The sequence below is a fragment of the Carya illinoinensis genome, chromosome 1, assembly GCF_018687715.1.
Source record: "Carya illinoinensis cultivar Pawnee chromosome 1, C.illinoinensisPawnee_v1, whole genome shotgun sequence".
Taxonomy (NCBI): domain Eukaryota; kingdom Viridiplantae; phylum Streptophyta; class Magnoliopsida; order Fagales; family Juglandaceae; genus Carya; species Carya illinoinensis.
In genome coordinates, this window is record NC_056752.1 from 54,707,102 (window position 1) to 54,721,132 (window position 14,031).

The 14,031-nt window shown below is 33.0% G+C and overlaps 1 protein-coding gene across 1 annotated transcript; it reads left to right on the top strand.

The window, feature by feature from the left end:
• Positions 1-7,401: 7,401 nt before the first annotated feature.
• LOC122289371 lies at positions 7,402-11,570 on the top strand. Its single transcript, XM_043096349.1, has 4 exons — positions 7,402-10,401; positions 10,519-10,645; positions 10,857-10,958; positions 11,054-11,570. Exons 1-4 carry the CDS (start codon positions 7,670-7,672, stop codon positions 11,120-11,122), a joined length of 3,030 nt encoding a protein of 1,009 aa, XP_042952283.1. The 5' UTR covers positions 7,402-7,669; the 3' UTR covers positions 11,123-11,570.
• The last annotated feature ends 2,461 nt before the right edge of the window (positions 11,571-14,031 follow it).

Consider the following 14,031-nt stretch of genomic DNA (forward strand, 5'->3'; position numbering starts at 1 on the left):
AATAAGTTTTTCACCATAGGACGAGTCATACAAAGAAAATTTTGTACCATCATAGAAGGTGAGCTTAGGAGAAACAACCTAAACATAGTATTAAGCAATTCAAACAAGAATACTATCAGGTTGAGATCATAAAAAATAGAAAAAAAAAAAAAAACAAATAAGTAAACTAGATTCAATAGAAAAAGCAGCTAGAAGTTAGAAATGTTAAAAATCAAACTATATAGCAGTTAGAAAATACATGAAACCCGTTAATGGAAAGGGAGGCAAATGGGGATGAATCTTGAAATGATCATCAGGTCGAAAGAAAATATATGAAACCTGTTAATATATATATATATATATATATATATTTTGTAATGTTAGAAATCAAAAGCCGTGCAATTGCAAAACATCTTCAAACCAATCAAATCTTTGTATTCTTCAAAACTTGAATCTGGGAAAAAATAAAGTATAATTTTTTTTTTCATTCACATAATAGAACCGTAGAACCAACCAAATTGTTATGAAAGGCAGCACCGTGGTCCATAGCACACAAACAAGTCTAATATTTACCACTATCCAGCACACAAACAAGCCTAATATCCACGACTATCCAGCACATAAATAAGCCTAATATCCACAACTATCAATCAAATTAACACAAACAATAACTAATTGGTAAGATATAATAGAGAGAGAGAGAGAGAGAGAGAGAGAGAGAGAGAGAGAGAGAGGCACCTCGTATTACAGGGAGGAAACGACGCACAGGGCTGGAAATGGCAAGGGCTTTCAGAGATGTGTTGAGATGGAGGGGCTGGTTGTTCAGTTGGGATGCGATGGAGGGGCTACGGTTTGGAGGGGATGCGCATGGGACTAGGATTTTGAGAGAGTTCTGAGATGAGAGTTGAGAGAAAAATAGAAGTGAATGGAGATGAGAGGGAATCAGGGGGTAGGGGGAAGACCCAAATTCGTGTACTGAAACGGCGCCATTTGGGTTGCGTGAAACAACGACATTTTAGTACACGAATTTGGAAAAAAAATATATGGGTTGCGTGAAACGACGCAACCCTGTTTCAAATTCCCTTTAAGACTGGACCTAAATGGCGCCTTTACTTCCAATTTTACTATAATGGCGCCGTTTTCAATCCCTCACTAAAATCATATGTGATTTTCATTTTTAAACAATAAAAAAATTAATAAGTTAGTAAAAACATATTTAAGTTAGTAAAATTTAAATTAAGTAAACTATTTAATATGTATTATTTAATTAACTCATTAAAAAAATCACTAATTAAAATTATATTGATGATGTTAATTGTTACTTTATTACTAACTTAGAGAGTTAAGAGTATATCAATTGACTTTTTTTTTTTTTTATATCCAAGGGAATATGTTTAATACTTATGTAATTATATTGTGATATTCATTTAAAATATATAAAATTAATAGTATACTATTATATATATATTAATATATATTATATATATTAGTAATACACTAATACTAATATTATTATTCTATTAGTATATAATAAATTAGTAATAGTTATTAACTTATTTACTATAACTAATAATACACTAGTACTAATACTATAACTAATAACTAGATATAATAACTAATAACTAGTATTACTAATTTACTATATCTCTTCATTGTCTTCACATCCAACACATTTACTAATACTCTATGTAAAACTATATTAATTTATTAAATAAGAGTAATACTCTAATAGTCTTATAATCTTATCAATAATACTAGCATATTAAATATTAAGTTAACTAATACTAATACTATTAGATATAGTTATGGATTTATAATGATTTAGTTATTATGAATTTATGATTAGTATACTGTATAACTATATAATAGTATATTAGAATTAATTTAGACTATTAGTAATTTAGTCTTAATATAAATATTAGTATATAAATATTAGCCTATTAGGTTAGATAAAAATTATAATTAATTATATACAACTATAAATATTATTTAAATAATAAAATATATTATATATATTATTCATTTTGTTCGGTCTGGGGTAAAAAATTCCTGAACAAGGACTAGACCAAAGCTAATCAATCCACTAAAATTCGAACTGAGATTGACTAGACCTACTTCCGGTTCAGACTAAAATGTCTAGTCCAGTCGTGTAACAGCCCGCTAGAAATTCAATTGTGGAATTTCTTTTGACCTTAAGAACCTCGTGAAAATTCCGTAAGTTTACACGAATCGACTAATCACATAGGTTTTAACCTGTCAACATAGTTAGTGTTATCACTCACTATGGTGCCAGAAATGCGATTTTAATTATTTGAGATAGTTAGAAGTATCAGAATACATTATAGTCTACACCACTAGGCTTAATTGAATATTTAAGATTTTTCAGTACTAAATTTATTACGTTTATTTTTGGAGTGAATAGTAATCTCGGTAAACGTACTAAACGCAGTGTTTTCAAAATCACAGTGTGAAATGTCCAAATTAGGTTAGCGAAATTTTATTTGGATACTTGGCAATATCTTAACCACACATAATGAATAGTATTAGATACTTAGCACAAAGAGAAACCATTAGATGGAATTGTGAAGGAAATCAAGGTGTGAGATCATGATACCTAAGCAAAATACACATTTGAAAAATATCTTAAAAACATAGATTTAAAATACACATGGAAAGATTTTAACCACCTTACTCTTCCAAGTCTACTCCACATTTAGAAAATATTTTGAACTAATTTCGTGGATATTATTGGGTAAAAATATCTTGAGTTGATTTTTGTAGATATTATTAGGTAAGAGAGTCCTACACTCCACTCTCACTCCGGTAAGAGAGTCCTACACTTAACTCTCACTTCGGGTAAGAGAGTCCTACACTTAACTCTCACTCCAGCCTCATCTCTTCCATATCTTATCCACAAGTATCTCCAGCCACCCCTCCCCACGAAATTATCTTCATTTATGCTTTCCATTGAAAGAATACCAAACACTCTCTCTCGGACAGTTTTTAGGAGTTCTTTTGCACACCCATTTCGAAGCTTTTGTAAGTATTTTATCATAAAGTCTCCTTCATATAAGTTGTTCCTCTTTGAGTCTAGTTTCCGTAGATGTATTTTTCGTATCATTCCATGGTCATTTGGTCGGTCAAAAGTATTTTTAACCATAGAAAGGTCATTCTGGGCGTGAATCTGGAGAGTATGTTATAGTTTGGAGTTTTTGACCAAGCTAATGGATAGATATTGGTCCGAAATTTTTATGGAGTATTGTTAACATGTATATATGACTATTGGTTGAGGATTTTTGCATGATTAAAGGTTTTGATGAAATATTTTCTTAGATTTAGAAACTTAGAAACTGGAAGAGGAAAAACAGTTTCTGTTTTGAGAAAGTTTAACTCTTTGGTGGTCTAAACCTATTCTAATGACTTTGATAATTTTATTGGAGGATCCTAAACACCTTATATACATATTATATTATTATTTTGAAGATATTTGATATTAGTTTCAAAGATATGAAATTTTATACAAAGAGATATTCAGATAAGCCAAAGTGTGGATATTCTTGGCTAAATTTATGTTTTGATTAATTTCTAACCATGTGATCTTGAATTAGAAGCTTGTATATGTTTTAGGACATCTTTTTAAACCATGTAATGGTTTGGTTTGAAGATCATATATTTATAAGTCATAGATCAAGAGATTTATCAAAACTAGTTGAGGAAAAAGTTTCTGTTTTTGGACTAAGTGTAAAACCAAAAACTCCAAATTTTATTTTGTGATTTTGATGACTTTAGTTTGATGATTTAAAGCATGGTTGATGTTAGGATGATATTATGAATATGTTAGAAGTAAGATTTGATTTTTGAAATTCTTGGAGATGTTTTGATTTAAGGTCAAAACTTGTGATTCAAGTGGATCTTTTTACAAAAAAGTTTGGTGTTGATTATTAGCTTTTTCTAAATGGATGTTTTAAGTATGGTTTTGAACTTAGGATTGGAAGATGTTTGTTGCAAAATTTTGGTTTAAGCACGAGTTTTGAAGTTGGAAGGAATTGCAACAAAAATAAAGGGAAATGACCTATGGATGTTTCAACCATAGTGTGTTCTTCATAGTTGTGTTTTGTTTTAAATTTTTCTGAGTTGATATTTAAGTTTAGGATAAAATTTACATGAGGAATGTAAATTTTAGAAACTTTTAGAGTTAGTATGCAAAATCCTTAAGTTATGGGTAAAACGGTCATTTTTCCACATGTAGAGAGTAAAATGAAAATTTTACTCTTTAAGTTAGTATTTTCCATATTTCAAATTATTAGTGATTTAGTTCTAACTTTTAGAATTACTAATTACAGTTCCTCGTGATCGCACTTAAAGTTTTATAAGAAACGCGGAGATCAAGGTAAGTTAGCTTTTAACTTACTAGCAGTCTACTGTGTATGTGTGCTAAGTAAAAGAACTACAGTGTATGTATGTGTGTTATCATATATGTCATGCCATGCCAAGTTATCATGTAATTGTCTATTATACAGAATTTATTCTGTCATCAATTTTTATCTGTTACATAATATATTCTGTTATGTATTACTGTACATTACAAGTACGTCATGCTAAATATGCCATCTATTACATGTATGTCAAGTCATGTAATATTCACTGTTGCAAATATGTCATGTTAAATATGTTGTCTATTATATGTTATGCCATGTTACGAAATGTTTCTATCTCAAGTTGGTCATGTATTTCAAGTTATGTTCAAGTCACGTTATGTTACGTCAAGCTTTCAGTCCTTTTGTATTCCAGTCACGTTTCATCTTGAGTACATTAAGTTTGTGTAGAATACATGGGGCCACAACAACTGTGGAGTATGTATTTTTAATGTTAAGTCAAGTTTGTGTAGAATACATGGGGCCACAACAACTGTGGAGTATGTATTTAACTACAATTGTGATGCGTAAAATACATAGGGCCACAACAACTGTGGAGTATGTATTTTTCATGTTAAGTCAAGTTTGTGTAGAATACATGGGGCCACAACAACTGTGGAGTATGTATTTTTAATGTTAAGTCAAGTTTGTGTAGAATACGTGGGGCCACAACAACTGTGGAGTATGTATTTACACGTAGAATACATGGGGCTACAACAACTGTGGAGTATGTATTTTTTATGTTAATTCAAGTTTCAGAGCAAGTTCATGCTAAGTCAAGTTCAATTCATGTTTCAATTTAAGTTATGTCAATTATGCTATGTTGTACGCTAAGTTATTCTTTAATTACTTATGAATTTGATTATGCATTTATGCTTTTACTGTCATCCATGCATCATTAGTCTGTGTGGAAGTTTTTTGTTAACTTGCTGAGATTTGTAATCAAATCTCACTGTGGTAGTCCCAACTACCATTCCTCCCGAATGGTAGATCTTGTTATAGGACCTGAAGGAGGACCAGGAGCTGACCAACTAGACACAGTCGACTGAACGACGGTGCGTCGTTAATGTTAATATAGTAGTTAAATTACTACTTGTACGATGGAGTTGCATCTCCAGTACTTTTGGATCATAACTATTTTGGAATAGTGCTGTGATCTTAGTTATTCAATGGATCTTTATGTATGAAGTATGTTTTAAGTATTGGGATATTTTCAGTTTGGTGCATAGTATTGCTAAAGAAAAAAATTATCCGCTGCGAATATTGCATAATGTTATATGCATGTTAGGATTATTGCATCTTATATGTCATGAACGGGGGCAGGTAACCTTATGTTGCATGTCTCGACGCTTCAAATGTCCGTCCGATCCCAAACGGAATTTGGGGGCGTCACAAGTCGATTTTGCCAGTCCGAACTGACCGATACTCCCTCCTAATGGGAAGGTAACGACTCACAATTCGCACTGATGGGATTGTATGTACGTAGGTCACTCTCTGTCTCCTACATGTACCCAACTCTCACATTCAAATTCTCTTAAAAAAATCTAGTTGCAAGCATAACTGCGCACTAATATGTGCACCAATCTAATGTGATTGATCAAAAAATAGATTTTATTGAAAATAATGTTAATTTAAATTTTGAATATAAAGTAATCAGTATCAGTACACAGATTAATATCTAACTTTACTTGTATGTAGCAAAATTCAATTCACTTACCTCAAACAAAATTATGGAAAGGAAAATGTCACTTTCTCATATTAATTATTGATTAATTATGCCCTTTTTTTCATCAAATGAGTTATCTACTTTTTTTTTCTCTTTTAATTCAAAGGTTTTAACTTTTAAGAAATCAAAAAAGAAAGGAAAAAGAAAAAGAGCGATCGTTTGTGAATAAAAAAATTATTTAACTCATTTGCATTTTTAAACATCTTCAAAAGTGAACAAAATATACATACATATATATATATACTAGTAGTTGGGCAACGTCCAAGGGACGTTCGTCCAGTGTATAGAAATATTATTTTTATTAAGGAAAAAATTTTGAATAATAATGTAATATTTTTAGAAAAAAAATATATAAATTCTAACATCAAATAGTAAAATAGACTTAAATCAGTTTTAAAGCATTTAGAATTTATAAAAAAAAAAGAATCTTGAAACAAACATGTGCAGCACAGGAGATAAACTGTTAACAGTAAAGGAACGTGCATAGCACGTTTTCTTAATTTAATAAAGCGATTATTTTTAAAAAGTAACATAATTTTTATAAAGAAATAAAATACTAAGGTTTTTATAAGATATTATTATTTGATTTAATGTTTCATAATGAATTTAAATTGATAAATAAATAATATTTTATTAGGATAATTGTATTCATAAATGTAGTTGGTAAATATATTTAAACTTAATTATTTTACATTTCTCTTTGTTTATATAAGGAATGAATAAAAATTTTAAATCACATAAATAAATTGATATATAAATTATAATTTATATAAAAGATCATATATATATAATAGAATATAGAATATATATTTATATAATTTATATAGATATATATAATAGAATATATATATATAGATATCTAATATACCTCATAAATAAATGATCATCAATGCATAGGTTACAGGATCATGCATGCTGCATGAATTTTAATAATTATGAATTTATTCATAAGTGATTGGGGAGAGAGAGATTAAAAAATTAAGAACTTTTAAGAAGAGAGAGCCACTTTAATTTATTCATGTAACTAACGGCGTTAATTTTAACGGTAAAACAACAAAAACCGTTAAACCAATAAAATTCCGTTAGATAGCCACTTTATATATATAAAGATATTTAAAAAAAGTGAACAAAAATGTGACATTTAGAGTATTGTTATATTTACAAAAATAATTATACAAACTGACGTGATTTTATTTGATTGATTAGATTTGCTTTATAGTAAAGTAATTTTATAATTTGACAAATTATGTCAAGTCATATCAGTTTGTAGAATTTTTTTTGTGAATCCATTTGTGGCTAGAGTACTTCCTTAGAATAGGTCAGTTTCGTAGTTTTCTTTTTACCCCCATTTTCTTCTTGTTCGGAAGAATGGGTCAAGCAAATCATCCACTTTTAGGGGCGATGAGAAAAGAGTGACCATACACATCCAAATTCAGAGCTCGAGTTTCTTTCTCCAGCCTGTTTCTATTATGTTCTGTTCATTCCATAGATGACCATTAAAGTTATTAGTGAGTAGATATTATTTAATTCCATTGTTTCTTGTATAAAAATGGATGAGTTCTTTGCTGGTGGGATGGATGGCAGGTTTAGAGTTTCTATAACAGATTCGACCATGATGTCGATTGTGCATCATTCAATGGACAAAGCACACGAGAAAGTAAAATCAAAAGAAGGGATCGTCGAGCGCTTGAATGAGATGTCAAAGTTCTATGAGTTGGCGGTAATGCAGTTAGAGGGGTGTCTGATTTTTGTACAAGAAGAGACATACGGCTGCATACTTGAAAGCAATTACGAGGAATTACTCGCAGACCTAAAAGAGATAAGAGACCACCTTCAAGGACGTCTAAAGGAATCTCAGCTAGCTATATCCGATAAGGACAGAGAGTTAACAGAAAGAGCAGGAAATGAAATGAAGCTTAGGCAAGCATTGGAGCTAAAAGAAAGAGAGTTGGTTTCATTGCGTGCTAACCTTGAGATCGAAAAAACAAAGACTGAAGGCATTGAGGAGTTTGTTCTAGGCAACCGGATAGATACGGATAGAGATCATAGAGATAGAGATGGTGAATTTTGTGAGCTAAAGAACTCTGTGCATCAACAGGTATGGAATATCAAACAAAAACTAGGCCCTGATAATAGTCTAATTGAGGAGGAAAGAAATAGAGGTTTTGACAATGAAAAGATTGAACAAATGGGCTTGGACATAGATATGCTCAAGGAAACGTTAGATCTAGCTTTTGGAAAGATGCAGAAAGCTATATTTTTGTCTCACATGGGGCCAATAGAGCAGCAGTGGAGGTGGTCTATAGAGAACGATACCATCTCTATTTTGATTAGAGGCTTAGTGAGGAATCTCGAAGAGAGTTTTGAAGCAAAAGTAATGCAGAAGCAAGAGAAGCAAGTTCGTGTGTGCTTGAGTGAGCATTGGTCAGATTTGATGAATGAAGTTGCAAGTTTGCGTCGAGAACTCGAGCCCCTTTGCAGAGAAAATGATATGCAGGCGAATGGTATTAAGACCCGTAATGCTTCAGCACCTCCATCAATTTCTGGACGCAAGATTTCTCATATAGCAAGAGAAATGCTTTCACCCGAATATGATAGTTGCAGCAAAACTGGAAATTTCTACTTGAAGGTTGGGGAGGTAGATGAGCAGGAAGAGCTTACTGGGAAGGAAAAACAAGTGGGTAGAAGCCAATATGTGGCTAAGATGATAAAAAGTCATGAATCTATTATTCGGAGGCAAAGTGAAGATCTGAATAGGCTGAAGCGAGAAATTCTTCGAGAAAAAGGATCTTTATCCCTCAGGGAAGAAAAGGACCCTCTAAATCTTAGAAGAAGGATCCAAGAAATTGTTGTGAGACTGAACAATTTCATGGAATGGGATGCTAAGATGGGAAAAAGTTTTGGTGATCATGCATCCGTAGATGGAAATGAAAGTTTTATCGAGAAAAGGGTATCACAATTTGATGAGAGCATCAATACTTTGGCAGATGGCTGGAAGAAGATAAATAAATTTTCATTTAATTCTCATGCAGTAAATGAAGAGCAACAAAATGAGATAAGGATGCTGAGACAAGAAAAAGAAGACGCAGATCTGAAGGCAATGATATTAGAGGAGATATATTTTACCCTTCTGAGAGGACTAAGGAAAGAATTTTACATTGAGTTAGATTATTATGATTTAGAGTGCCTGATACATGAGGGTATATGTAAATATTTGTACAGGGAAAAGGTAGGACAGTGGAATGAGAGCTTTGAGAGCAGCAATATTGAAGCCCAGATCAGAGAGGAGATACATTTCCTTGCATTCAGCGAGGCATTAAAGGATTATAAGATTGTGGAAGACTCCAGGTATACTGACGAGTTAGGCAGTGTAGAGGGCTCTGTAAGAGAGGGCATATGGACAGCTTTCTTGCGGCGAGTTTTTAAAGAATGGAATGAAACCACAGAAGGTCAGAACACTGCAAGCTTGATCAGAGAAGAGATATATAGAATTGTCTTTGGTGAGAGCTTCAAAAGTATTGCCTACAGAGCCAGTTCTATATTAAGTCAACTTCAAGAGTTTAAACTTCCTGAGGATTTTCTCCCAATCACCAGCGAGATGGTGAAGGATTTCAAGACGGACATAGATTCTTATAATGTAGAGAGTCTGATTAGGGAAGATATCTTCCATTTTGTGATTGTCGAGGCAGTGAGAGATGCCTCCATCTTGCATAGAGAAGGCAAGTCTAGAATTCAAGGCAATATGTTGGGAGATCTGCACTCTGATAAGGAGTTAAATAATGGTAAAAACGCTAGTGTTGAGAATAAATTAGTTCGGAAACTAGATTCTCTATCACAATGTTTTCAGGTGGAGGATTTAAAGCCAATTGCAAGTACTGAGTTAAAGGAACGAACTGCACACCTTGACCTTGTGAGCTTGAAAAGTGAAGAGATGAATGAGAACAATATATTTGAAAAGCTGTTAATTGAAGAGGAACACACTTTAAGCTCAGGAAGTAGCAAGCTAGAGAAGTTCTCGCAACAGTTGGTCACAAGTAAGGCACTGTTAGGTGAGTTGGGCCCTAGTTTAGGCACTGGTGATCTAGAATGCGTTCATGATGAGATGACTCCTATATTAGATGTTTCACAAGTTGGAGAGGTCTCCTTCCATATACCCAATTATTATAAAGCGGAACAATCAACTGAAGTGGATTCTGTCTTCTCGACTCTCTTGGCATTTCAGCAAGCACTTGCAGACCTTGAGCATCTTGTGCTCGAAAAATTAGGAATGAACATTTTGAGGTACTTCACTTAATCATGAACGTACATAGTTTCACAAAATTAGATGTACTTTCATAGTTTCACAAAATTAGATGTACTTGGTATGACGAATAATGTTGCTGTAATACTTCTTTATAGGTTGAGAGAGGTGAAGCACAATTTAGACCCGCTTGTTGAGCTTGTTGCCTCTCTGAGAAACAAGGAATTGCTTTACAGGAAGGCCTTTGTTAGGAGATGTTACAATCTGCAGAAGGCTGAACTTGAGGTTCTGATACACATTTACGTTTCCCACATTATAAGTCCATCCTGAACATGTTGGTAGAAACGATCAGGCTGCCCAATCAGCCTTTTTTTTCCTTATTTGTAATGTAGTGGGTCTTAACAATTCATTCTTAATCATGTACTGTCCTGAAGATCTTGATTTGTGTTGTTCTGCATTTCATTCCTCAAAATCCTGCTTCTTTGTTGGGATATAGGTAGATTTGCTAGGTGATCAAGTGGATGTGCTTCTAGGTCTACTCGAGAAGATATACACAAGACTGCATCAGCATTCACCAACTCCGCAGCGGTACTTTGAGGTAACCCGTCTCTTAGAGTATTGTTCATTTCATAACGAGAATGACACATAGTTTTATCATCCTTGTGTTCATTAATTGTTCTTTTCTCCACTCAGGTCTCAGACATTTTGAATTTGATTAAGAAAGAACTAACTGGAGGAGTTGTTCGTATACCCAATGAGTAATTAGATTATGTCATGGGAGAAGAAGTTTGCAGGAGTTGCAAATGAACTTGGGTCACACTGCATGAACTTTGACGCACGACAGCATAGCTGGTGTTTTTCTTTATGCATTGGCAGTTCAGATATTATTATTTACGGCTCCGGCCCTGTTTATGATCTGCCCGTTGCAAGATCCTTCACAAGAGCTGGCAATAGATTAGACTTCAAATCTAACCTCCTAAAGTTTATACACGTATAGATTTATTGCCATATGTTGATGTTTCTTGTATTCTTTGCACTTAATACGGCAGAATATCTCTTGCTTTTGTTAAAGTCTGAAATAAGGTGATCAAGATGGTTTGAGTAACACTACATACAGTCATAGAGTGCGAAAGTATCATGCAATTATTTTGAAAAAGTGTGGAGTCAACTATTAAAAAATTAAATTTTTTTTACGTAGATTCCATATATTTTTTTTTAATGTCGGGAAACCTCTCCAAGGCATGGCCCTTCGGACCCATCCATGCAGAGTAAATTTCAATCCTGTGCATCGTATCCTCAAAAGTTTCTCTAGACGAAATTGATTAAATTGTTATATTTTTATTTTTCACCAGAAGATGTGGTTTCAAAGAATTGTTTGCATCTATGAAGTGTTGAACTTTGAACTTTGAGGGGAGTGATATTCCAAGACCAAGGCTCGTCACTTGGGCCAACCCTTTGGGATTTGGATCCCATATGGGTGGTGCTACTCCCATTGTTGAGAGCTTCCGCTAGTTGTTTTGGATTTTGTTTTGTTTTGTTTTTTTTATGTCTTTTTTTAATACATTTAAATATTTAAAAAAAAAATTAACAATATTATTTAAAAACACTTACTTAATCATTAGGTTAAAAAATAAATATAAATAAATTAAAAAAAAACATCCACACACACCGAGAGCAGTAACTATTATTCGTAAAAGTAGCATTTTTCAATATATTTATTTATTTTTTTCAAAGTGATTGCTTGTGCGACACTTGCAGACTCACGACTAGAAGTATCATTTCTCTCAAAATTATTACAACCAATTGTAGGAGTCTCCTACATACTCATCATTGCAAAAAATTAAATTTAATTACTATAGTACAAATAGATTTTATAAAAGTAAGTTTTTAAACTGATATAACTTTGTATAATATATTAGATATACTTTACAATAAAAATAATTATATAATTTAACATACTATGTTAAGTTATTTTTATTTACTTTTTGTAAGATTGGGTAAAACATTTCTTAAAATTAAATAGACATCAATTGCAAGGACGAACGTCAAAACAGATCAAATTTATTGTGGGGGGTGGAAAAAAACAAACAAAGGAAATCCGGCAATGTACTGATTTCATGTCCACAGATGTGAGCGTGAATACGGTAGTACTAGATCAAGTGGGAAAAACCAAATAAAATAATAATGTTACAGCCAGAGAAAGAGTTGGCCGGAGTAAAGTTGTCGGATATGGATGGGCCGGCAGCCCTCTCTGTTTGGAAGTCCCTGAACTCATGATCAGAGTAGGCTAACTATATATGCAGTAGTACTCTTTTTTCATTTCGTATTTAAAACAGCCGTATTGGCGTGATATACCATGCATACATGATTCTCTAAGAAGATCCGAGAGAGAACATACTCTCACTTCATTTCATTGGACATTCAAACTAGGTCTCTCCGCCGTTTTCTTTAACCTGGCTCTGATTTCCCAAAGTTATATATGATATACATACATAGCTATCTATATATACATTCTCTCCATGCCATCTCAAGACCTTCTCCAAATTTCTAGTGTTTAAAAGTTTTATACCTATAGTTACATGCATACGTACGTACCGTCATGGCCGGTCGACTGAATAGAATGTGTTCCGTCTCTATTCTAGCACTGTTTCTCTTCTCAGGCTTGCACGAATATCATTATTTGGGACCTTTGAAGTCCGATGCCTCACCTGTCCCGGCGCCAACTGAAGCAACCGCCTCACTTCCGCCGGCTCCTGATTCTAATCATGCTCAGCTAGCTAATTCTGCTACCCGCCGCATCATCCCCCGGCATCCAATCAATTGCCGAAAATATGGCCTGGGGTGTTGAGTGCCGGACAGAAGGCAGGAATAGTGATTGGAGTGCTGGCCGGTGCGGGTGCTTTGTGCGGGGCAGGGCTGTGGTACAAGAAACGCCAACGGCATTCCTACGCAAGAATAAGAAGGTTAAATGGACCCAAGATAGCGATCCTTTGAAGTTGCAAATGGATCCCTGTCTAACTAAAGGTAGCGTTGTTCTCTTCGGCGGTCGTTCGAACTCCGATGGGCTTCATGTGACGCTTTGGAAGATTGTACTTAGCCAGGCTCAGTTTGTCCCGGCCCAGAAAAAAAAGAAAAAAGAAAAAAAAAGGCCTTTTCATTCATCTATTTGTGATTGAAAGTTGATACCGATAGAAAGGGATTATATAAAATAAATCTATAAATTAATGTGATTTCATAAAATTCATTATATTTATTTTATAATAAAAATAATTTTATAATTTGATGTACCACATCAAACTATATCCATTTGTAACTAACATATTTTCCTCTGTGTTTTGCTGTCTTTAATGAGTTACTGCATGCAGTTATTATGAGATTAAAATATCAGAAAGCTTTTTTTTCTTGTCCAAGTGCATCAGGTTTTGTTAACTTGGTTTCATAAAATTTGGATTCAAGAAAATTTTGTATTAGAGCATTCTCATTGGATTATGTAAATGCAAATTCAATGAGAAATTTAGTTAATAGGACTTGAACATACTCTATATTAGATTATCTAACTTCAAAATTTTTAATTTTTAGCTACAGTAAAATTAAAATTTACAACTAAATTTGATTATTACTATTTCATATCTAAATGAATAAAAAATAATATCTTTATACACACTCTCTCT